This window comes from Xiphophorus maculatus, chromosome 7, assembly GCF_002775205.1.
Source record: "Xiphophorus maculatus strain JP 163 A chromosome 7, X_maculatus-5.0-male, whole genome shotgun sequence".
In the NCBI taxonomy this organism is placed as follows: domain Eukaryota; kingdom Metazoa; phylum Chordata; class Actinopteri; order Cyprinodontiformes; family Poeciliidae; genus Xiphophorus; species Xiphophorus maculatus.
The window spans coordinates 7,724,053-7,750,857 of record NC_036449.1 but is presented as its reverse complement, the minus strand read 5'-3'; the positions used below and the strand labels follow the sequence as shown (position 1 = coordinate 7,750,857).

At 40.4% G+C, this 26,805-nt stretch overlaps 1 protein-coding gene across 3 annotated transcripts in view; it reads right to left on the bottom strand.

Moving 5' to 3' along the window:
- Positions 1-26,805, bottom strand: part of sema5b (semaphorin 5B) — a 236,644-nt gene that overhangs the window by 109,060 nt on the left and 100,779 nt on the right. For all 3 annotated transcript variants that reach the window (XM_023336501.1, XM_023336503.1, XM_023336502.1), the window contains 2 exons: positions 7,755-7,854; positions 7,261-7,306 (listed from right to left, as the gene is read on the bottom strand). In XM_023336501.1, coding sequence (XP_023192269.1) covers positions 7,261-7,306; positions 7,755-7,854 — 146 coding nt within the window. The remainder of the gene's footprint in view (positions 1-7,260; positions 7,307-7,754; positions 7,855-26,805) is intronic.

The following is a 26,805-nucleotide window of genomic DNA, read 5'->3' as shown; positions in this document are numbered from 1 at the left end:
AGTGATTAAACAAAGCAAAATAGGCAAAAATCTCAGACTCCAGTATTCAAAAGCTGGTAGAAATAAACCCAATAATACCAGCAGCTGTATTTGTGGTGAAAGGGGGTTCTGTGTAGTTTCAGATTTTGGTTTTTTTTTTTTAATTAGACATACGTAATTTTATTTCCAGTGTACAGTTTTGTGTTGGTCAATGACATTGAATGCCAGTGACAATAAATTTTTTAGGTGTATGATGCCCAACGTGAACAAACTCAACCTTTTTGCACCACATTGTGTTGGTAGTATTTGGTGTATTGTAATATTTGGTCCACCTAAGCTGCTGCTAAAAAGCTTGAATACCTAACAACTGTATGAAAAAGGCTTTGATTGGTGAAGTGATGTGAAACCACAAATTCTGAAGCAATTAAGAGTTAGCGCGGCGCCATCAGCAGGTCGTAGTGCTGCAAGCTGTGTCAAACAAAGCTGCATGAATAGGGGAACAAAATATTTAGTCTGAATAATCAGAATCAGATGATTATTCATGTTGTCTGTTGAAATAAAATCTTTATTCACTTTGATAGAAAATTATCAAGTTGAACTTTTTTAAAGTGCTGAGGATGAGCTGCAAACATGGATAAAAGTTTTTCATTTTAAAAAACAAAATTGATTTATATTTACACTTTCTTAGGCAAAGTCTTAGACTGTTTCTGATTACGTAACCACAGTTGTATTTTTTGTTTTGTGTTCTTATTTTACAAAATGAGTAGAAATTGAACAGGAACTCGTCATTTTCAGAGGAATAGTAATTATTCCTCTGTCCACAAGATCATCTAGAAAAACTAGAGACATGCCGGGAAAAATCCCAAATCCTACATCAGAAGTAGCAACTTTTTAATATTTAAAATTTTCTAAATATCTTCATGTTTGACGTCAAACTTTAAGCGAACTAAAGCCTAAAGCACGTTTAGTCAAGAGATTGAATCGGCTGTAAAGGAAAGTGATGTAATTGCATTACTGGATTGCCAACTGTAGCGGCTTTTAACGCAGGGAGTTAAATTACAACAGCAGTGTTTAGGCTGATCCTATTATATTCTCTGGCATGGAAAGGGAAATAAGCCTGCAGCATTAGGAAGATCTTCAGTCACACAGTGCCGTGGTGTCAGACACATTTACTGGCGCCCCTGTTAAAGAGGTGGAAAAAAAGTCTTAAAATAAGCCGATCTTTTATGCAGTAGCAAAAACCCCATCATGGGGGTTTGTTGAGTTCAGAAATCCAGAGTTTAAAAATGAATGTTTTCACACGGCTGGAGCATGAGGAATGATCTCTGACCGTTACCCTTTACATACTTTCTCTGGACTGTTAACAGCTCTTGATGCTTGACTTCAGCTCAGCCCACAGGTTTTCTGTAGGACTTGGATCTGGTTATGATTCATTTTATGTCTGGTGATTCATTTCGTGTTGATCTGGACATACGTCATAAATTATTATCCTCTTGAAAGAATCAATGCTGATTTGTTTTCCATTTTCTGTCAGAAGTTAAATAAATAAAATTACTGTTAATAAATAAAGTCACTGCTGCCATGTATTCCAAGATGGTTTCCAGTGAAACAGGCCCGCAGCATGACAGGTCCTTAACCATACTTATCTTTGGATATGAGCTGGGGTTTGTCCACATCCTTTACAAACAAGTATGGTTTGTTGAATAGTTCAATTTTATTCTCAGCTTACTGAAGGCCACGGGTTGACTTAAAGCTTTAGAAAACTCTAAATGTTAATATTTGTGATGGTAGGACACAAAAAGCTATTTCTTTCCCAAACAACTGGTTGACGTAGAGATAACATGGTTGCCATGGTGACTTAAAAGCTAATCCTCCTGCTCACTGTGCAGGAATTAGTTTGAAGTTGTTTTTTTTTACACATCTTGATCAGGGGTGGCAATAAATATGATATTGTATCATTTCCACATTATATAGAATAAAGTAACTTCCATCTAATGGGAAAACTACAAATTTCAAGCTGACATAAATCACAAAAATGGCTTTCATATTAACACACATGCAACCATTCTGCATCCTTCACAACGAGGTCCAGCAGAAAGTCTGTAATTTTGATAATCTTTTTCCTTTATTCAAAGAAGGAAGTGAATCTCCGCAATTTGAGAACACGAATTTTAGTGATGCTGATGTTAAGGTTAGAACAAAATTGATATCTCCGTGTTGAGAAAAGCCAGCTATTATACACTTATTCTTGAACTATATTATTTTCAGTAAACGCAGCTAGCAGATGGCTTTCTTCTTCAAACACGCCGGAGCTTCGCACGGCGGAGTTTTTAACAGGAGATACGATCAAATATGCTGGAAACAAAAAGCAAGCAGAAGGTTTATTGAGTACTTTGCCATAAACGGACGTTAACTGAACAATAGAAAATCAGCTTCAGAAGTCGAATTTACACAAACGAAAATAATCGCATGCACACAGTTCATAGTGATGGTCTCCGTTCGGCGGTAAAACAACACGCCTCTACATTTCCCTAAGGGCTTGCTGTGGTTTGAAATGTGCTGTCACCAGTCACAAGCCTACTTTATTTCAGTACAAAACTTCAGCAATAAGTGCAAAATGTCAGCAAGATTGCTCAGGAAAGTTCGGCAAACTAAAAGGAAGAACATCCGAATTCATTTAGAGAATGAAACCCTGCACTACTGCACAGCAATTCTCTTCCCACGGTGGCAGAGGTATTTCGGTCTAAATCACACAGACTCATGCAGAAACCCGGGGCTTGTCATTTTTAATGTGTGGTGCAACAGTAAAGCAACCTTGGGACACTGCTAAGTATACCAAAGTTTTTTCCTGCTGAGTGCCAGTGTTACCAGAAGCCTTTCACAGAATGTGCAAAATCATCCGCGAAGCTCTGCTGCTTAATTAAACCCTCTCCGCAACATGCTACATAAAAAAGGCTAAAAAATAAGCACATTAACAGCTCTGCATCGTTTTACCAGATGATTGAAGCTATTAGCAAAAAAAAGATGTATGTCGAATTCTGGCTTCTTCGTAGCCCGAGTGGCGAATATTTTTATTTTTTCCTTCCTTGGTGAGCATTGAACAATAAGATTTTTTGGCTCTTCACACAAAGTGAAGCAATTAAATCTCAAATTCTCAGGATGTGAGAAGAGTGGTAGGGAAATAACTCGAGGAATCTCCAACTATCTACTAACTCATCTTGAAGATTCGTGTCTTTACAGCAGAATTTTGCATGTTCCACATTTCGGGTCACATCTGCCGGCGTTTTGAAAAGGTAGCGGGAGGACGTGCCATACGTTTTATGCAAATCGACGTTTAAATTTGCTTAGAGTGACATCAGCAGCAGGAAAATGACATCTAAGGGGAAAAAATGAGCATCTCTGGAGAGATGCAAAGTGGCCAAAAAAACACAAATTCATTTTTTTGTGACAATTTCCTTTCGAAAAGGTAAACATGCGTTTTGAAAAGGAAGTATATTTACTCACGTGAAAATGTTTACAATTATCATGATGTATTCTAACTGCAATAGGTCATATAAGTAAAATATGCTTTGCATGGAGTTATGACATGCAGGTGTTCTTACTGTTGCTGGACAGTAAGAGAAAACAAAAGTAAAGATTATAAAATAAATCTTCTGTACAATATCAGACCATCTCAGATCAGCTGTCTGCATGGTGGTGGACGGGTGATGCTCTGGGGTTGCTACGCAGTTTAGGAACTGGTTAAAGTATTTTAAAGTATTTTAGAGTTAAATGAGTCAAAAGTACATCATCACCTGGAGAATGAGCCTCAAAAGAGAAATGGACAATCAAAGTCCAGACCTGAGTCTGATCAGAAAACTGTGGTTGGAAAATGGACTGAACTTCTATAGCGCTTTACACTAGAGTCACAACATTTATACACCGATACGGATTTGCCATCTACATGTTGTAGGAGAACGCTGGAATCGAACCTACAAATTTCCGATCACAAGACGACTACTCTACCCACATATCCACAGTCGTCTTCAAAGATCTTTGCACCAAAAAATACCTTGAAAGCTTCAGTGGAGCGAGGGACTGTAAAGAAAGGGTAGTAAATAATCCTCAGGAATGATTTGAGAGGCAAAGAGAGTCACATAAAGAAATGCCTACGGCTGAATTATCTACTGGATTTTCCACTGCAAGTAGATGAAGGCTGCTTTTTCTTTTCTTTTTTTTTTTCTTCTTGACTGATACCAGCTGATGAAGGTGAGATGGAACCCAGCTGCTTTGTTCCTCCCAAAGTGCATTTCATTAACTAAAACGTTTTCACGGTGCCAGAAAATGTGCTTCATTAAAAATAAATCAAAGTAGTAATGCATCGTCTGTGTTTGGAGGGTTTGAAAACCAATTTGATAACTTTTTCTGCTAGACGTCACAACAAACTGTTCCCACGACATAAAAACCAACATGACGCATTGTTGAGATGACGTAAAACATATTTTATGAGTATATAGAGAAACATAGACAGGCTGGAACACCATCTGTGTTTCATATTCAGACATGGACTAAATCTTGAGTTTATAGTTCATGCTTTTTCTGTATTACAAATAACTCATTAGCAAATATTATAGCTAAAGTTGAAGTTAAACTGCCTAATTTAGCTTTAAATTAGGCATTTTAATTTAAAATGCCTAATTTTAAATTAGGCAATTTAAATTCTGCTATAAATGACTGTATTACAGCCACATTCTCTATGCGATGTTTCCTCTAGTTACAATTCATGCCTTTGCTACAAGAGCTAAAATGTAGCATGCTAAATGATGCTGCTTAAGAGGCCCTTTTAAGCAAAGAGTAGAATTGTGCCTGTTTTAGGCATAAGCAGCAAGTGTGAAATAACAGCCCTGAAGTAAAAAAGAAAAAGAAATCCCATTAAACAAAGCTCTTTTGCTTGAAAACACACATTTGAACTGAATATTTTTAGCAGAAGGGCTCCAAATGACTGCAGGCTGTAAACATCACACGTCGTCATTTCCAAACATGCCTTTTGTAGACAGAAAGCCAAACAGAAAACTAACAGAGGTTGTTCAGGAAGCAGGAAAAGAGGCACTCTGTCGCAATCGTCTCCATTCTCCTAATATTTCAACCTAAATGTACCAAACTGGACATTTCTCATCGAATCAAACCGTCTCAAGACGCACCGTGTTGTTGCTGTGAAATAAGTGTAAGATTTCAGCGTGTGTCGAGGATATGGAGATGCACGTCTTGAGTTTGACACCCTGTTGATTCATCTTTGCCGTTTTTATTTTGAAGCATAAAAGAAAATTACGATTGAGTTGGCCTTTTGCGTTGAAAAGCTGGCTAATAAGATTTACGAGTTACAATACATGATAAGAAGCGTATTAAACAAGCTGTCAATGCTTAATTCGTTTGCCATGTCTAGTCTAAATGCCAGTGCAAAGATATCATGAATTGCTAGCAGTTAGCCGCTAGCAATGCAAAAGTTGCTAGTGGCTACTTTTGCCTCTAGCAAAAGTAGCTAATTTAGAGCTACCAGTTGCTGCTAAATTAAAGCCCTTTTTAAATGAGTCAGGATGAAATCCGTATTATTATTATTTTTTCTCTTTTTATCAACTTATTCTATTCTGTTATTGTTTCAGCACTGCACTTTGCTGCAGTTTTAAACCTGTTTTTAAAAGGGCTATATACATAAATTTGACACTGACATTCGTAATAAAAAGCGGATAATTCTGTATTTTTCACGCACTAATTAATTTGGGTATTCTACTGGTGAAAACACACAAAAAGGGGAAGGTTTTCATTAGCTTTTGGCATTAGGACCACTATAGACTGAGAGAAGCATAAAAATAACAATTCAACCAAGATATTTTCAAGAATAAATCAAACGTGAAGGACTTATTCCAACCTGATTTTCTTTTATTTGAAACAAAAATAAAAAATGTATTTATTTATTTTTATTTGTACCTGAGGTACAGATGTGGACAGACTTTTATTTGTCCCATCCTGTTCTCTTGAACCCGGCATTGTGAGCTAGATATATATCATCACAGCCTGACCACAAATCACAGACATTCATATCTGAAATCAAACCCACAGTGTACGAATAAGCAAAAGAAAGCCACAGACAGCGACGTCGGCCCACTTTTCTCAGTAACAGTAATCTAACGCGTTGCTATTTCATATCCAGTAGTCAGACTACAGTTACTTATCAAAATCATTGTGCGTTACTATTTTCTTTTGGAATTTAATTTTATGTCCTCTACGCATCTTGTCGAGTGATCGCCGTTTTTATGCGACAGTATCAGCAGCGACAGAAACGTAAACGGAGGGAAGAGGGAGATGAGGAACTATTTTGAGTTTCTGTCGCCAAGTCCGATTGTTATAAGCGGCTGTGGGCTTTTTTTTTTTTTTAAAGTCGCTAGCAAATTTAATGAGTCACGGGTTGAGCTTTTTGGGCTCGTTTATGAACGTGAAGTTGCTCATTTGGGCTTGGAAATAAGCGGACATGAACCCCAGAATGTGTCTGACCTCCAATTAGTTTTAGTCAGGCTCTCCCTGTCCATCATTTCCCGGATGATCCGTCCCGCTGTGTCTTTGTTAATGTCAAGTTAATATATTACCTGTCAATTACGTCGAGTTATCCAGAACATTGGAAACATCGAGACTAGTATGAACAGCGCAATAAACGTAAAAACCGCCACGAATGAACGAGTCCGTAAAGTTGTGCAACTAAACGCCATTATAATTATTAATATTAAGATAAGTGTCACAAATCTGTGCAGCAGCCATCTGAATTGTGGAGCCGCAGGAGGAGCTCTGTGCGCTGCGCTGTGACACCAAACGCAGGGCTGTAACGCACAACCTGGAGGCTGGGGGGGTTAAAATACTTCTTAAGAGTTTTCCAGGCAATAGTGGACACACAAAAACATGCACAAATTACTAACGTTTCCTTTTTTTTTGTACTATAACCACTAAAAAAATCTCCCCTTCAGTTCAACCTTATAAGTGGAGACACATTGTTGATGTTACCTTTATAAAATAGCTTACAACTAAGTTTTGGCAAAGATCAATGTAATTTTCACAGCGTTGTTGTTAGCAGCTGCTGAAAGTAACTAAAAAAGTAACTTTTAATGTAACTTAGTTACTTTCCAAATCAAGTAGTCAGTAATCTAACTGAGTTACTTTTTCAAGGAGTAATCAGTAATCCAATTAAAGTTACTTTTTCAAAGTAACTATGCTATCACTGGGCACAGATAAAAGAAACAAAACAAACAAACCTACCTGTATTAGAGAGAGGTTACGGAGATCCAGTCTGAAAAGGTAGTTTCTGGAAAGAAAAAGAAACATATGAGTGATTTTTCCTTTGAGTGAAGAAGCTGCATTACTGCTCAGTAAATTATTGTTTTCAGTTCAATGGAAGTCTGCGGTATTACACATTCATGAAATATCCGTATTACTTCGACATGAATGACTGTAACAAGACCAAACCAGGCACAAAGCTTAGCTCATATCCTTTCATCAGAACATGCACACACACACGCACACGCACACACACACACACACACACACACACAACGGCAGAATGACGCATTTCTCTCAAACTCCTTCCTCCTGCCAAAATCTAAAGCTTAACTTGGTCCAGCGGGGCTGCAGCAGAGCAAGTTAGAGCCGTCATTATCCGAAAACCGCGCTGGATGAGTGAGTCAGAAAGGGTATCAGTTTCTCAGTAATGTGCTCTGTAGGGTGAGAAGCTGAGTGGATTTACAGTTTCTTACCTGGCACCCACAATAAGCTCATCCCTAGTCAGGTCGAGGGTGAGCTGCGAGTAGTCTCTCACGCTGGGGTGGGAGAACGCGGAGATCCACGGGCTGAGCGCTAAGGAAGAGAGAGACGGAGGAGTTAGCAGGGGCTGAAGAACCGGGAAAAATAATCCTGTGAAATATGACGAAGAAGAACAGTTCAGATTTCTACTTAGCAAAACGAAACTCTTGGTTTTGAACAAGACGGTCACTTTCGGTACTTATTTGATGCGCAAGTGGAGGTGTAAGGTCATATCACCATGGGTGACGGGTTAGAAGAAAATAAACTACAGCGAATACAACGTATTCATATCCTCCTTTTCTTAATTTTGGATTTTAATTTATAGACTAAGAAAATGGTGTAAAAATATGATGTTTGTGTTCAGACTCAACCCAAAGAACCAGATTTCCTCTACCAGTTGCTCACATGTAAAGATTGCCATTTCCAGCCGTTTGTCCTTATAAAGAAGCTGAAGCACAGTCAGACTGGATGGAGGACGCATGAGAACACTGAATTCAGGTATGGACTTTGACTAGGCCACTTTAACACCTAAATATGATTTCATATTAACCAGTCCGCTGAAGTTCTGACAGTATGTTTTAGGGTTGGAAAATAACTTTCAGTCTCAATCCCGAGTATTTTGTTCCCTCTAATAGGATTTCGTCCTGTATTTAGATCTGATTTGACAGTAACCATCAGCAGCACAACGCTGCCGCTAGTTTGCACACCCACACTCGTTGGGTTTTGATTACAGTCAGAAATGTACATTTTGTTCTCGTCCGACAAGAGCATCTTCTGCCACATGTTTGCTGGGTTCCCAAAATAGCTTGTGCCAAACTACAAACATGACCTTCGTTCAACAGCAGCTTTCTTCTTGACATTTTTCCAAATCCAGACTTGTGGATTTGGAAAGCTAACATCCCAACCTTACTGTACCATTTCTCCAGAGTTACCATTCCAGTACGAAAAATAAATAAATAAAAACATTGACATTTGTTGCATGTAATGATTTTGCCTGGTACTGTAAGTATTAGCTACAGCCTTTTTTGCTCCCATTTTGTTACATTGTTTTCTATTGTCTCCTATGTAACAGAAAAGCCTCTTTTAATTTTTTTTTTTTTTTTACACTAAACAAGCTGACTTTCTACAGACTAATCAGCCGCTGACTGTTATTGAGCAGCAGGGTGAGCGGAATAACCAGAGCAGAGAAAGCCTGCTCCAGACTCAGGGTGTTTCCTATAGAGGAGCACAAAGCTGCCTGGGCCACATCAGGCACAACGACCCTGATGCAAACAGACGTCCTTACAAACACAGCTCCGTATGGGGCGTCGAGCTGAATGCTCGGCACTGTTTGAGTGTGGCATTTACAAATCTAAATTTTAAAGCGGCAAACCGGAGGGGCCGACCGGCGAGGCTTTTATTGTCACATCGAGTAATGCAGGACGGAGAACTTTCTCCTCCGTCTTTGTGGGGATCCTCTGTGCTCGTCTCTAAACGGATTTGACCGAGTCAGAGTTTGTGCAGCATGAAGGGATTTGCCATATCTCACGCCGGACAAACAATTAGAGCTGTAAAGTGAGGACAGAGGTTCCCTTTCACGGCTTAAACAGCTGTGGTAACCAGATTTGAGATCCTTTTCTTTTTCTTATCCGCTGTGTTAAAACAGAGTTGAATAACAACTGGGAATAGAAACAAAAACTACAAACATTTATTTTTTTTAAAAAAGGTGCAAATGTGCATTAAAAGGGGGGAAAAAGTGTAGAGTTAAAGGGAAGAAAAACTGATATAAATAATGACAAATTACACATGTACTGTAGAGAAACGGACAAACTGGTCGTTATTCTGACAAACTGTATGTATACATTTGAGCCTGAATATTAAATTTTATCTGAGATAAGAAAACTCCACATTAAACGTAAATTTCCATTAATTAATGCATCACAAGTAGTGTAATTTCAATTGGTCAAGTACGGAGAGTATTAACATGCTTTATTTTTTATATATATATAGAAAAGTCCTGAGCCGGATTGTATTGGGAAATCTGATGAAAAACAAACATCCACAAACAACAGTAAATATGTTTGTTGCTGAACCCATGTGTCTATTTATTCAATAAATCAGCAGCAAAAGGGGTTTTTGAATTGACAATGTTTCTCATTCCAAGATGGCGGCGCCCAAAATGGCTGCGGCTGCATGGGCTCTCGACAACTTGCCAGTATTTGAGCAAAATACGCCGCCTAAAACGCTACAAACTTTGCATCCACTCAGTAAGTTAGCATATGATCGCCAGCGTCTGCTGGAATTACGATCATCAAGTGAATACGACTACTCTGGAGTGTTTACGTGATCTCGGAGTGCTACGGAGGCAAGACCCAGCGGCCCACGGCGCAGCGGATTCGCCTAGCAGCACTAGCCGGAGGAGGAGAAAGCGAAGGCGGTGCGACCGGCAGCGGAAGCGTGGCTGTCGAAGTGGACTAACAGCTAAGCTAAACGCTAACCCCCACAGATCGCCGCTTCCGTCCATCTTCCTCTCCAACGTCCGCTCTCTGGACAACAAAATAGACCATCTGCAACTAGAACTGTCTTCAAAGAGAGAGTTGAGGAACTGCTGCGCTCTCATTCTGACGGAGACATGGCTCAACTCGTCCATACCGGACAACGTTGTTAGTCTGGAGGGGCTCGCTACATTCCGCGCAGACAGGAGCAGCGCTCTCAGCGGTAAAACCCGAGGAGGGGGGCTGTGTATTTACATCAATAACAACTGGTGTAAAAATGCCATGACTGTCGCCAGTTACTGCTCCCCGGACATCGAGCTTCTGACTGTTAACTGCAGACCATTCTACCTGCCAAGGGAGTTTACTGTGGTTAGCATCACTGCCGTATATGTGCCCCCCAGTGCTAACACTAAAGAGGCTATGAGTGTTCTCTACCGGACCATCAGTGATTTGCAATCCTCACACACAGAGGGCGTTTTCATCATTGCTGGGGATTTTAACCAGGCCAACATGAAGACTGTTCTCCCTCACTTCAACCAATATGTGGATTTTCCAACCAGGGGAGTGAATACTCTAGACTTGGCCTACACCAACATCAAAGAAACATTCAGAGCAGCCCCCCGCCCCCACCTTGGCTCTTCAGACCACCTATCTGTTATGCTAATTCCTGCATACAAGCCCCTGCTGATCAGAACAAAACCTACAGTGCAGCAGGTGAGAGTGTGGACTGAGGGGGCCATGGAGGCACTTCAAGACTGTTTGGAGTGCTCTGACTGGGAGATGTTCAAGGCAGCAGCCACTTACAACGACCAGATCAACATCAATGAGTACGCCATGACTGTGTCAGCCTACATCAACAAGTGCACAGAGGACGTCAGCATCACTAAGAACATTATCACCCGGGCCAACCAAAAACCCTGGATGACTAAGGAGGTACGGGAAATGCTAAAAGCACGGAACTCAGCCTTCAAGTCTGGCGACAAGGAGGTACTGAGGACAGCGAGAGCCAACTTGAATCGTGCTATCAGGTTAGCAAAGCGAACCCACAGTCGAAAAATACAGGAGTTCTTCCACGACACCAGCAACACCAGAAGTATGTGGCAAGGCATAAAGGCGATCACAGACTACAATCCATCCTCCCCCCCAGTGGGTGAAATTGATGCTGACTTTCTAAATGGACTCAATAACTTCTTTGGGAGGTTCGAGGCACTGAACAGTACTCCGGCAAAGAAAACTGTTCCCCACCAGGAAGAGGAGGCACTCTGCCTGGACACAGCCGATGTGTTGAAGACTCTGAAAAGAGTCAACCCACGGAAGGCCCCAGGCCCCGACAACATACCTGGGCGGGTGCTCAGGGAATGCGCAGGTCAGCTGGCTGGTGTCCTAACAGGCATTTTTAACACCTCACTGGACCAAGCCACAGTGCCAGCCTGTCTCAAAACTGCCTCCATCATTCCAGTGCCAAAGAAACCTCAAGTCACCTCTTTCAACGATTACCGGCCTGTGGCACTGACTCCCATCATGATGAAGCGCTTTGAAAGGCTGGTAAAAGAACACATCGTCTCCAGACTCCCCTCCACATTCGACCCGTTCCAGTTTGCCTACCGCCGAAACCGCTCCACTGAGGACGCTATCTCCTCTGCCCTACACCTGAGCCTGGCTCACGTGGAGGAGAAGAACACTCATGTGCGGATGTTCTTCCTGGACTTCAGCTCAGCGTTCAACACAATCATCCCACAGCATCTGGCAGAAAAACTGGGACACCTGGGCTTCAGCACCCCCCTGCGCAACTGGCTGCTAGACTTCTTCACCGACAGACCTCAGTCAGTCCGGATCGGACAACACACCTCCGATGTCATCACCCTCAGCACAGGCTCCCCTCAGGGCTGCGTCCTGAGCCCTCTGCTGTTCACTCTGATGACACACGACTGCGTCCCCAGGTTCGCCACCAACCACATCGTGAAGTTCGCGGACGACACAACGGTGGTGGGCCTCATCAGAGACGACAACGACCTGGACTACAGAGAGGAGGTGGAGCAGCTGGTGGACTGGTGCAGAGACAACAGCCTGATCCTGAACGTTGACAAGACGAAGGAGATGATCGTCGACTTCAGGAAGAACCGACCCAGCCACGCTCCACTGCTCATCAACAGCTCGGCTGTGGAGGTGGTCAGCAGCACCAAATTCCTGGGGGTGCACATCACTAACGACCTGACCTGGACTGTGAACACCACGTCTCTGGTCAAGAGGGCACAGAAACGTTTGTATTTCCTGCGGAGGATGAGAAGAGCACACCTGCCCCCGCCCATCCTCAAGACGTTCTACAGAAGCACCATAGAGAACATTCTGACCAGCTGCCTCTCTGTGTGGTGTGGAGGCTGCAGCGCCTCCGACTGGAAGAACGTGAGGAGAGTGGTGCGGACAGCAGAGAGGATCATCGGGGCCCCCCTTCCCTCCATTCAGAACATTTCATCCCAGCGCTGCGTGTCCCGAGGCCGAAACATCATCAGTGACCCCTCACACCCCCACCATGGACTGTTCTCCCTGCTGCCCTCTGGAAAGAGGTTCCGCAGCATCCGGTGCAGGTCCACCAGGTTCCGAAACAGCTTTTTCCCACTTGCCATCAGACTGCTGAACTCTTAACTGGACTGCACTCAAAAACTGGTCTCCACTTTATACCTTGCACATGTACAGAGCTAAATAACTTCTATTTTACTGTCATTCCTGCACTTTATATTTTATATTTAGATTTATATTCATATTTTATACTGTATTTTATTTTATTCTGGAGTAACCTCACAACATTGGAAGCTCAAAACATTGTCCTGAGCCGTATGCAACGAAATTTCGTTCTGTAACCACACTGTGCATGCAAAATGACAATAAAGTCAGTCTAAGTCTAAGTCATTTTGTTGATGTATTGTTTTCGATTAAAAGGTGATTAATTGCGATTAATTAATTACTGACCCGCCACTAATTATAAGTCATTAAATCTCTATTTCTGATCAATTCATCCTGGACAAAAAAAAAACGTTTAAATGAATAATGAAAAGCTGGAAAGTTATTACAACGATTTTGACGAGTGCATGTAAACTTCTGACCACAACCAGAACCAGAGCTACAATATTGATCTGAAAAGTCAGAGTCCATGACGGACAATCTCTTCAGCCGGAGGTTAAGCTGCGGCCCCTCCGGTCCTCTAAACCGAACCTGCTAGGAAATGTGCAGATAGACAAAAAACTTAAAAATAAAACAAGAGCAGTCAAATAATCTCGCAGCAATAGAAACCTCTCAGCAGGCCAAAAAAAAAAAAAAATGGATGAAAATCCCCCTCTTGTCTACAACAAAACAAAGCTTACAAGCAGTAATACCGGCCAAAGTCGGTGCTGCTCAGCACTGACCACACAGGGAGCAAAACCTTTCGCTTGGGGGCTTTTTTTGTTGCCGTTATTTTCAAGCTACAAAAGACGGATAGAATCCCCTCCCGCAAAAAAACAGACTCACACTACCATATGTACGGCTAATAGCAAAACAACAGACGGCTCGTCGTTTCAACAGCAGCTCTAATCCGATCAAAAAGATAATAAAAGCGTCACAAGTCAGGTAGTAGAAGAATGCCAAGAGACAGAAGCCTTACAAAATTGATAACAGAATGCAAAATTTTTTTACAGATGCAGAAATCGTAAACAATTCATTATGTAATTGCTCAAAATGTGTGGCATGCCTTCTACTGCTCTCCTTATAAATATTTGGGCTAATACCGGCTCCCAAAGGTCCGCCCTCTCACGTTGATGGATGTGTTATTTTGTCTGGCCGTGTCTCAGACGTGTAGGGTGGATGTGGAGGTTAGTGTGAGCAGGTGAGTGGGGCCAGAGCTGCAGGACTGTCTGATTTATAGCTGCAGAGGCCGAAGCTGGAGCGGAAAGGAGGCAACAGCCGGCACACTTTTGGGCACCTTTAGCCTCGTAGTCTTGGTAAACACACTCGCAGTGCATGTAAAGAATCCATCATGTTGGACAGAGAGGTAGCGCTGGCTTTCCACAAGGGAGAATAAACATGGTTCTGACGTAACGCATCGTGAAATTACAGAAAACTGTCTCGCATTAGCAGTCCGAAAGCCTAAATAGTCAAACCACTCACCGACCCTTCTTGCTTTAACATCAAAATGTCTGCAATTAGTCTGACTATTGATGGGCTTCAGGTTCTTTTCTCTTATTGTGGCGTTTTCTCACCTCCCGTTGCTTCCATATGCTCATAGATAACATAGCAGTCATACAAACCGAGATATTGTTGCTGAACATGACACGCTGCAACCCACAATCCACCCACGCCTCGACATTATAGCGACAGTGCAAGTCATTTCTGCTCTGATGTCGATGCACGCTCTCACAGATTAAGGCTGATGCCAGCTGTTGAGACACATGTGGGTCAGAGAGCCAAGTGTAGTGTAAAGAGTCCACTGTTACTGTCTGTATGTTTCCATCCAAATTACATGTAGGTAATACAGAACTTTTAAAATGTTTAGAAGCCAGGGTATGTTATTGGTTGTTGACGCTATGTACGGCTGTAACAAACAGGAAGTAGAGGTTGGACACTACTTTACTCTGGAAAAGGTGTTGTTTTTAAGGACTGTGTTGCTCTTGTTCACGCTGTAGTTGTACTGTCATGTCAGCCGGTATAAGCGATGTTACATGTTGTCCCGAGACATAGAGAAGGAAACGCCAGTCTACTGATTGCAACATGGGAAAACTCCCGCTACATCACAACTTGTTTAGCAAATGTGTTTCCATCTCCCTTTGCCTCAACTCTTCTTCGGCAAAGTCAAAGAAAACAACAACAACAAAAAATAAACGCCTCAAGCGAGTGTAGAAGCTTTTCTGCCAAAAGAAGGAAGTCATTTAAAATTTGGCCATTTCCAGCAGCCTTTCCTAATACTTGAAAACAAAATTTTGTCATGACGTGTTGCTTCAGAGTGGACCCAAATTCAGAGAGGCGGAGACAGCTTGGAGGTGAAGGATGCTTTAATTAAGAAAAAAAAAGATGAATTATGAGTTCAAAAGCGGTAAAATTGTCCATTCGTCTGGTTTGAGGTTTATGTCCAACTGAATGGAGCGTACTCCTCAAACACAAACAGAAATGCATCGCTGTAAAAACATCTTCTTGTCCACTTACTGGAAACTTAATTGTTTCAAAATGTGCTCAGTTGCACAAACCACACACAGAACATTAAAATTATTGACGAGCCACCCTTGATTCTTATTAATACACTTGAAAACTGACAATTTAAAGGATATAAATTCTAAATTTTTGCTCAGGTTCATGTGTCAAAGCAAAAGAAACAATAAATGAACATAAATAGCGATCACTGGGCTATGTTATTTTAGAAGCAGTAAAAATAGTATCTTGTGAAAATACTGTGATAATTTTGGACCACGGTTATCTACATGTGCAATAAATTACTTTCAAATCCGATCCTTGCTTCACCGTGTTCAAGCTATTTTTGTCAATGACTTAATTTCAATGTCCAAGCAAGCGTAAGTAAGCGACAAAACGTCTTTTCATGAAACCAGAAAAACCAGCGCATTTATCGCATTTGGCAAACCCTAAAAGCAAACTCCCCGCTGGAAAGCTAACCGAAGCTAATCTAATAGCATCGGATGAGTGGGATATATGGCAGCCCATCAAGACCAAATTTGGCCGACCCCCTCCTCGTTAAATGCAAAATATATCCAGGAAAACATCCACAAGTTAAAACAAATGGAACTTTGGGAAATGTCAGACAGCTTGAAGTGACTTATTCTCGCCATATAATAAGGCCATTAAAACTGAGAACGCGACACGAACCGTAAAAAAAAAAAAAAAAACCTGTATGGTGGAGAAATAGATAACAAGAAAATAATTTTCACAGAGGCGTAATGCACCTAGCCATGAAAAACAGAAGCTGTTAGTGTTCAGTTAGAGTTTAATGCGAAACATAAATCTCTTGAAATCCATACAGGCGAAGCGTATAAAACTTTTCAACACATGGCTGTAAAAAAAAGAAAAAAGCAGAATTTGATTAAATGACCTATAGGAGAGCTCACAAGTATGTTTATTCTTTTAAAGGAGCCTAAGAGCAACCAATGAGCTTCCACTAAGTGACATTTATCCTCCTGCTTAGAAGTGGCTTTATGTGTCGCTGATCGCTTCTTTCCCCTCATAACCGTCTGAGTGGGCAGCGGGGCAAAAAAGGGAAATATTACCAGGGGATTATGGAGGCTTTTTCTCTTTCAGCTAACTGGGGGCTCAACCCAGACATGAGGAATGACGATGTCTGTCTTTTACCTGTGCAATCAGCAGGCGAAGGGGGGGACGAGGACATTCATTTCACCCAGGTTTAAGTCAAATTCCTCCAAGCTGCTCTTAGGTTTTTCAAACATTTATTCCATCCCGACGCGTGGAAAGAATGAAAAAGGAACCTGCGACTGACAAAGAGTCACTGCAAGGCCAAGTCTGGATGAAGAGCAATCATATCTTTAAAATGCCAACCCATTACGGGCCAGGAGAGGAATAAAAGCCGGAGAATCTGAAAAACTAACGCCCGTGAGATTCTCCACTGGTCTGAGTTTACCAAACGGGTTATCTGATAAAGATCCGATCGTACCTTGATCTAATCCCTGAAAATTTGAGCCTTTGGATCTTCTTCGAGCTAAGCTGTCAGACTGTGTTAGACTCTGATTCGGGAGAATGGTGTCAGCTTTTAAGGGTATGGCCCAAAGTGAAATATAGGAAAGAGACTTTAAAGTATATTTTCCATTAAAGCTGTGTAATAAATCAATCTGAGACCTAAAAGTTGTGCTTCCAATATGCTTCTCTAAACTTTTTATCTTCTGGAATCTAATTACCCCAAACCCTCAATCTCCCCTGAACGGTATTAGCACTGCGGCGCTGTTAAAATGCTTACCATAAATGGATTAAACCCTTAAAGTATCATTTTCTCTGGAGGATTGCTGCCCCCTCTGTGTTTACAGACGGCAAAATGTAAAACCTTGTGATTTAAATGAATAAAAAGCTCTATTTCCAAGAGTAATAATAAAGGTTTTAAGTAATCAGGAGTAAATTATTCCCTTGGTGTCTTCATATAGTATAAATCTAGATTAGTTGGTTCCAGAGGCTGAAATCAGCACCTAGATGGATAAGGACCAAAACCAAAGCTGACTTACGGTATATCATCCTACAATGATTCAAGTCTCAAAATCTTCATAAACGTTTATTTCATCAAACTCTGTCCTAAAAGCAGAGACCAAAGCCACTGCCGGGTTTTGGTCTGGATGACATTACTTGCGCAGAAGTCAGTGATTATTCGCTTGATGAATGGAGTTGTCAAGCGGTGCGCCACCATCAATCTTCCTGTGTGAAACGCAAACAGACAACCAAGCATGTGCTTTGTTTCCAGTCAGCAGAGCTTGAAACCCAACGCTGTGTACAAATCAATAAACTACCGTTCATTGATTAAACGGCTACAAAACTTTGCTCTACTGTACATTAGTGTCGCCGACTCTGATGTCCGTTTTCAGCACTTGTTTCACACAGGAAGATTGTTGGTGGTGCACCGTCTCCACTTTCTGATTTTTATGTGAATATTTGTTGATGTCAGTGTAAATATCACTTTAAAAAAGCAGTTTAAAGAGACTGCATTATTATGTTTGCATTGACCACAAGATTGCGGTTAATAAGGGAGATTTCACTACATTCTCGGCTGAAGCTAGATGTTAGCTCCAGCCAAGAATGTTAGGTAGGAAATTACCATCATCCTACCTGAGACACTTCCTGTAGAAAATGTCTGCCAGAGTAACCATTTTTTCCCCCTGTTAAATGCAGAGCCATGCGTACTATTTTACTAAATCAATTAATCAATCAATTTACTTGTATAGCACATTTAAGCAAAAGGGCAGTTCAAATTGCTTTTAATAAAAACATACATTTGTCAAGTGCCATTGTTACACATCAAAGTGTGGATTAATGTCTCATTAATCCATCGTCCAACACATGTTCCTACTAACGAAGGAACATGAGCATCATGTGTTACTAAAAAGTAGTGAACATGCGTCGACAGGCAGGAGCACAATGGGACAGAAGAGCCTGAGCGGTAGAAGAAATGGTGTTTTTGTGAGGCTGCTTCATTGAAAATCCAATTCAAAGCTTGTCCCCGGCTACGTTTTCTCATTTGGAAAATACTGGCTCATTACTGGAGTTTTTAACATTAAATGAGTCACGGTTCTGGTTCTCTGGACTTCCACGGCGACTGCAGGTTTGGCCAAAACTGGCATAAAATGACAGAGAAAGGGAGCAGATTTTTTTTTTTTAAATGCAAACTCAATTTGCAGAGTAGTTTTAGCATTTTTGTCTTTTCTTTTTATTTATTTATTTGTAATAGCTTACCATAATTACTAGACTGATGCTATAGCAAGAGCAGTTATTTCTTTTTTACAAGAGTGCAAATTCTTACACTTATTTTTCTCATTTTCCATAAATATGACATGAAGAAATTTTTTATTCACTTATTTGTAAAAATGTAGCCTTTGCTCCTTATTCTAAAACATGAACTGAAAGTAAAATTGGGGTTCACTTATTTAAAATTATATCAATTAGATATTAAATATAGCAGTTATGCATACAAACTTAACTGGCTACCTTTTTCTCAGAGAATGAAGTGGGCTTTGCACCGGTAGGCCAATTATGTTTTTAAAAAATGGTTACTTTCGTTGTGACAGTTGCTGAGCCCTTCACGGTCTTCCTTATAAAACCTTATAAAGACGTTCAGGAAGCCCTGAGAGTCCGTCCCACTTTAAAAGACTAAAGGAAAACGTTCTGCCTCAAAAATATAACCCAGTGTACTTCTCAAGCCTTGTTGCACTGTACTGTAGAAATTACTCAAACTGTTTGCTGTTTTGTTCAGATATTCAACAGGTTTGTTTCGGGCTTCTGGGGCGGTGGTTCCCTTTTGGACAGACGTGCAGACTGAACATGAACGCACCGGATAACAGGCTGCAAAAGCAGCTAAACCCCCCCCCCCCAAAAAAAAACACAATAAATGTACTTACCGAGTTATTTTTGCAGGCTGTTTGGCTAAATGTTACCACTCTTTAAGTATTAATTCATTTGGATTGCTTTCTTAGCCTCATCAGCTCTGCCAGCGAGTATCATTGTCTCCCCTCTGGCTGGTCTGACCGACTACCCACACAGATTAATGAGGCAAAAATCTTAATGGCTTCGCTCAATTTCAGAGTTCGAACGCTGGAAGCTAAAGGAAACTTTTCACGTAGATCACAGTTATCGTCATGACTCAAGAGGGTCCAATAAACCCTCTGGATGTGCATCCAAAATGCTAATCTGACTCATTTTCTTGAACTTTTCCATACATCACATCTGTTCTATATCTCACAAGCTGTATTCAGAAAGACTGATTAGGGTTTAAAAACATCTTACAAACTTACAATTTCCATTTAATTTCATTTAATGTTTCTGTCCTTCTCCCTTGATTGCCCGGGGGTCTTGTTTTCAACCCCAAAAGCTAATCCAGTTATAGGACATTTTCACTCCTTTTACGGTTGAGATCAGCGGAGGAAATGGTTTATTAGTATTATTTATTTTTTTTTTTTTTACACAAACCCAATTAGAAAATGTTACGACTTTATTTCAGATATGAGGTGAAAAAAAAAGAAAAAAAAAAGAAGCTCAATCAGCAGAAAACGGCCATCTTGTCTTCAATCCAGATGATCAGAGTGAAAAGCTCAAAGTAGCACCGTGAGGTCCGGGCGCTGGACCAGAAATCTTTGACTCGAGCCTCAGCTTTGAATTCCGCATCACGTCTGTTCCAAAAAGTACATTTTAATCCCACGGCGGGCTTCTTTCGTCGAGCCAAAACAACAACAAAAAAAGATTACTCAATGTTTTTACCACATGCAAATGGGATTTCTGTAAATGAAAATGAAAGAATCGCTGTCGCAGTCGCTCCACACCTGAGCTGCGTGGACGCCGATGAACACAAGACTCTGCTCCGTCAAATTCTCTGGTGATCGATTCACTAATTTCAGGATCAAATGCAGTGTGTCACGTTGTTAGAGTACAAGACTTGAATATAATTTGGTCGTCTTGTAATAATTCTGTGAACATTTTACAATTTCTTTCAGTATTTCTGCAACATATGACATAAGAAGATATACAAGACTTTTGTTTCCTTTTGTGAAACGCTACTTTAGGTTGCTTCCCAAAAGAATTGCAGGCAGCGTAAAGTGATTAGATTAGAAAATCTACACTAAAAAAAAATAGCGTTTTATATTTTAAGTGAGTTTCTGTAGCATTAAAATTTGAACAACGGTTACATTTTAAGTGAGTGAAAATGGATCAGACGCTGGTCACAAGTTGTAAACGTTAAGACTCCAAAACTGCAAAAAAAAAACACAAAAAAAACCAACAATATTCTACCATCATTTTTGCTTCAATTAAAAACTCTTAGGTAAATCTAACAGAAAGCATACATAGCATACACAAATATTACATAGGAATGCAAGTTATGAACTCTTGGAAAAAAATATTAACAGGTTTTTGTTTTGCTCTCACAATGTTTCCACCAATTTTAGCCTCGGCGCCACTACAAAAACACTGGGAGGCCAATAAAACTAATCCAACGAGCCAGATATCTTATTATGCTGCAGAATTACGTGAAACTTCAAATAAAATATCCCATCAAGCGTTGCACCCGAACAGTGCTTTGCAATTGTGACGTTGTAAATAATCATTTTGCGATAAAAAACTGACACCCTGTGCATTGTGCAGCTCTAATTTATATCTGTATAGACATGATTGGTCCTGTACTGCTTCCATTTTTGTGATTGTTATTTTAGACACGCTAAGAAAAAGACATTGAGGAATAGTTTGTTTCCGGTGTCGTATTCTGCATAAATAAAAATAATAATAACAAAATAACAGGACAGTGAAAACTAAAGTTAAACACTAAAAAAGAAGCTAAATGAAAGGACGCCACAACGAATGAAGTAGCCAGAAAGTTAATTGGGATTAAGAGGAGTTTGACAGTGTGAGTTCATTTAGAGAAGTCCTTTTTAAGACAGCTTAGCTGGACGAAATCCAATTAAAACCCCCCACTGGAACACCACTTGGAGAATATTTCAATAAAATTGTATTTCCATAAAATTAGCTTTACCCACTTTCTGTGTCAAAGCAGCTTTTGGTGTGAAAAGAAAAAAAGAAAAACAACCCTCCACTTTGGCATGTTTATTTCATCATTAGTATTATAATCTGGCATCTTGGTTGGCTTTCCTTCTCAAGTGCTCTGTTGTTTAATGACCTATAAATGATAAATATTGTTCTAAAGGTGAATGTCTATCATTTTCTTTCGGGGGGATGAAACGTAATAACAAACCGTTTCACTAATGGAAATGAGACAATTGCAGAGAAGCGATACTAAAAAGAAGAGGCTATCCGCAGGGCAACGCGGATGTTTCCAATATTGTTAACAAAAATGGTCACAGGACGTCTGGCTGCTCTGTGCCATTTGGCAGATGAGTCTGCGAGAGAGAGAGAGATCACTCCAAGTGTCAATTATCACACATTTGATGGTACTCCAAACAAATTTCCCCACAGCTATCATTGGTAAGTGTGAAAGTAGGAATTGGGAAACACACAGGTGGAAGGAAAAGAAAAGAAAGCAGGTCCTGTAAAGCACAGATTTACAATAAGCATTCATAGAAGACATGTAGCGTGTCTTCATATTTCTCCAGGAGAAAAACGTGTTTCTGCAGTTTTTAACCGTTTTTCACGTGTTACAGCCACAGCCATCGATGAGGCGTTGGGATTTTATGTGGCAGACCAACATGAAGCAGCGCAAAGTTTCGTAGTGGAAAGAATGTGACTCTAAAATGATATTTTTAGATATTTCGATACTGTAATATTTCAAGCAATTAGTTGAAATTGCTTGACATATTATTGCTTGAAATAATTGATATTTCAAGCTGCTTCTTTTGGGTTGCATAGCTACAAGGATTGCAAACAGAGAGATTAAACTTTAAATACATTCTTCTTTCCATTCTTGTACAAAACAACTTAAGTGCAGTCATCCCTAAATGGATTTAGGTCTGGACTTTGACTGGGCCATTCGAACTAATGAATATGATGCATTTTGAATTAAACAGCGTCATTTGGCTAAATACCCTCTTCCTTCCACCTCGCAATCATCCACTGCTTTGTGATGGACATAGAATAAAATAAAAACACCTACATTTTGAGGATGTAATGTGACAAAATATGTAGCTAAGTGTTCAATGGGTGTGAAATCTGTCGCAACGCACTGTAAAATCTCATCATATAGGATTTGTTTACTTTAGTTCATATCAGTCTTTGCTAGTCTCCAGGTCTGTCTCCTGTTCTTCTCCTATCACCCCTATAACTTTCGATTTTCTCCGTGGCTGACTTATGTTTTGAAAGAGGCTTGTTTTGCCTCAGCGGAGCTCCGTTCTCCCGCTACCGAGCCGCGCCACCCACCCCATTCCCTCCGCTACATGGCTGAACCCAGATAGAGGGCTCAGTAAAGGAGAGGAAAAGCCCGGAGAGACCGAGACCTGAGCAGCCACTGGAGGAACGGCGCCGCGGCCAGGAGGCTAATGGCCTCTCAGTCAGTGACCGGTAAAGATGTCTGTCAGCGTTTCTACTGACAGGACTGCAGCACTCCAGCAAAACTGACCAAAAAAACTCACCAAAGGCAAAAACAAAATATTAAGGAGATATTCAATTTGAACAAAAGAGTCACCTTTATTATGGTTGGTAGCACAATAACAATCTTAAAAACCCGACTCGGCCACTTTGATAAGGGCTCATTGAGGTTGAGAGTAGCTCACTTGGCTGTCAGACTGGAAAAGAAAGTACACCCTGCTCCATCTCAGATTAGTAGAAATCTATTCTCTTTATTTTATTGTCCTCCTAGTTTCCTCTTCAAATCTTGCAGGACTCAGATCCTCAAGATTTGAGTCTTGAGGATTTGAGTCAAGTCAAGTCAACACCTGTTGACTTGTTCAATCAACAAGTCAACACCTGTTTGCTCCAATTTGTTGCTTAACTATAAAGTTTCATAATCGGTCACACATCCCTTATCTTTAATAAATCGGGTACTTAACGTTTGATCAGTATTTTATGTTGCGTTTTACACGATTACAGGGAAATAATTGTAATTATCCTCTTTTTTTTTTTTTTACCAGATAAAAATGTAAGCAAACTTTCCAATTGTATATTTTTGTTCTGATAATAAATGTACATTAAGATTAAAGGCATGATTTCACAAAATACTTTTAAAAAGACGTTTTTATTACTTGTATATTCTGTAACTTTAGTAAATGAATTCTGCTGGCTTTATCACATGGAAAGAAAGATACTTTGAAAATATTCAGATTGCTTTTAATCTGGTTTTTATATTGTGAATTAAGAAAAAAAATATATATATATATACACAGTATATTTAAATAAATAAATAAAACAAAGCAATTACAGTGGAAGTAGTAATCAATCTGATGGATTATAAATTTCAACCCATTTTTCAGCCCAAATTTGAAAATTTTAAATGACCCAGTTTTGGGTCAATTTCACCCAACCTTTGAGTGGTGGCCATAACCCAGTATGTTAGGTCAAACCATCAACCCAACCCAGTGGAGTCAAAACAATCCAGCGTTGGGTCAGTCCAAATTTGACCCAGAACTGCGCCACAAATTGGATTGTTTTTAATCCAGCACCTTTTAGAGTGCATTTTTTTAAAAAGAGAGCAAAAAGACAAAACCAAAATCTAACCAATGCTTGTTGACATTTTGCAAAGTCAGAACATTTTCCCAACTTATGAATAATGTTTCGAAAATCAAAAACTGGCACAAGAGAGCAAAAGTGTGCGAGAGAAAGACTGAATGTGTGCACACACTGATAAACACGTCTTAGACTAGAAACTATCACAATTGTACCAGTCCTTTGTGAGTGAAGACTAATTTTTGGGGGAGCTGTAATTCACATTTCTTTTCCCCGTCTAGCAGTCGGTCTGTTTAAGGTGAATGATTGAACGGTTCTCATAAGCTCATTTGTCACCATTCTGAAAAGCAACAGCTTCATTTGAACATGACAGGCCCATTAGGAATTGTGACACACTATATAAAAGATGGAGCGGTGGCGGCGTTAAGGCAGAGCTGTCATGTCAGCCGAGGACGACTCGTCTCACAAAAACGTGTTAGTGGAGGATTTAAAAAAAAATCTATCCTGCAGGTGGAACATTTCTAGCAACACGCCGCTTGCTTAATCACTGCTGCTTTCCCAGGGTTCTCAGCGGCCTGAGAAAGCATTTATGTGAGAGCACTTACTGAAATGTCACTTCCCTGAATGCCACACATGTAGATATTTATTCTAAAGTGCTCTTTCTTTGATTATTGCTTCCCATACCTACTTCCATCAAGGGGAGCTTCTGATATTTTCAACAATATTTAGGTTTTGTATACTGTATTTGAAGTAGTTTGATGGTTCCTAAATATGTGAATATAAAAACTCTCACAACTAGAATTCAGTTTCCCTTGTTTGTGTTAAAGAGATGGTCATAAGATGCGGGCCGTGACACAAAACGGAACTTTTCTGCTTTGGCTGCAGCTGAAGGGGACTGCAGCAGGAGGACTGGGCCTCCGGTGACTGATCTGGAATCGGGAAAGGGAGCATCACCGCTTGCTATGAAAAGTTATAACATGTCAGAGTCTCTAATTGCGGGGTCGTTTAACTACCAGAGTATGGAAGATTCTTTTCTGCCATAATCCAAGAGCACACATTTTCAGTATGAAAATGTGTTTTGTTCTCAAAATGTTTTATACTTTTGCTTACATTTTTATTTTGAAAGCAGGACCTCTTGTCTTTCTTCTTAAAACTCGCAACGCTTGTACTCAAAACTTCTCTTTGCGCTCAGACTTAAGTCTCTGCTCGCTCACAAAACATCCGGTTTGCTTCTGGAAAACAAAAATGCACAGTCAGTTAGCGACCTCTCAGCCAATAGAATGAAAGTGTTGTACTGGGTGCGTTTGTTTCCTTCTAGTGGGTGTGCCTGTGTGGCTGCTGTCGACTGTAGCAACCTGCGCCACCCGCTGGAGGTAGGGAGTTGTAAACATTCATGAAGACTCCGTCATGTTTATGACAGCGTCACCTCAGCCTTATCCACACCCCGTCAAATAAAGTGTTACCAAATGCCCCTTTATGTCCTTTTTGGGAAGCCGTAATCTGTTGGAAAAGCGTATTTTTTACATCTCACTGTAGCGGGAATGTTTCTCATTTTAACGAGATGCAAAATTCTTCTGATTAAAACGAGTTTTTGCATCTCGCTACACAGTGAAAGTTTATGTCGTAACAAGAAACAGCTCCTGAATTTATTTCCAAACTTTGGCAGTTAAAAGCTTCCAAATATAATTACACCGGAAAGTCATGTTGCATTTATTAGAGCGGTCAGACTCTTCAATAATTATAGTCATCACCGTAGTCGCAAAGTTGGCACCCCGGGTGTTGCAGCGCATGCCACCTCTTATGCAAATATGTGTTGTTTTTTTTTGCCACTCTGACTCATCTGATGTGAGCCTAAATGGTAATTAAAACACTTTCCTACTGCAATCATGAGTCAGTAACTGTTTTATCATTTGATAAAATGGTTTAAATGAAAAGGAGTGGGGGTGGGGCTTAAAAACCATTCCGATAATATAAAAAAGAAAACGGACAGAGGATGAAAAAAGAAGAGGGAAAACCCCTGGCTGCTTTTCATTTCTGAGTTAAAATGCCAATAACACAGTTAAATGTTTTCTCCTCTCCGATCCGCTTTGCAATCTCCCAGGGCAGCATCAGATATCCAGCAATACCATCAGCCTGGCCCCCATGAAGCACGCTACACGCTTGGCTCTGCTCGGGCCTGGTCGATGGCTTCAGGCGCACCCACGCGTCTGAAGCTGCGGTTCCAATTAGACCTACCACTGTAATCACGAAAGAGCCGAGAAAACAGAGACAGATAAGGACGGCGCAAGGGATCGGAGTTACGCGAGCAAACAAAAGCAATACCATTTGCTCTCCTCTTGAGCCCTGGAGATGGCGACGCGTCTCTAAAAGGCAAAGCCATTACAACTGACAGAGAGAAATGGAACGACAACAAAATAACCAATTGCTTCTCCACGTGATATGTGGTAAAAAAAAAAAAAAAAAAAGAGAGAGAGAATCTTTATTTTAAAAAGTTAAATAAAAAGTAAAATAAATGGAAAGTGACCGGAAGAGTCCAGGAAAGAAAATCAAAGAGGAGGAGCTTGGGGAGGAAAATAAATTTTAAAAAGAGATTATTTAAGAAAACTGCAAATATCTAAAAACAAAAAAAAAAACAACAAAAAAACACGTTTGCCTTTGAAACATCAGTAACTATAATTCAAGCGGCCGACAGAAACTGTGAACCAATTTCTAGTGGTCAGGAAAAAATTCCTCTGAGATTTGAAAACCA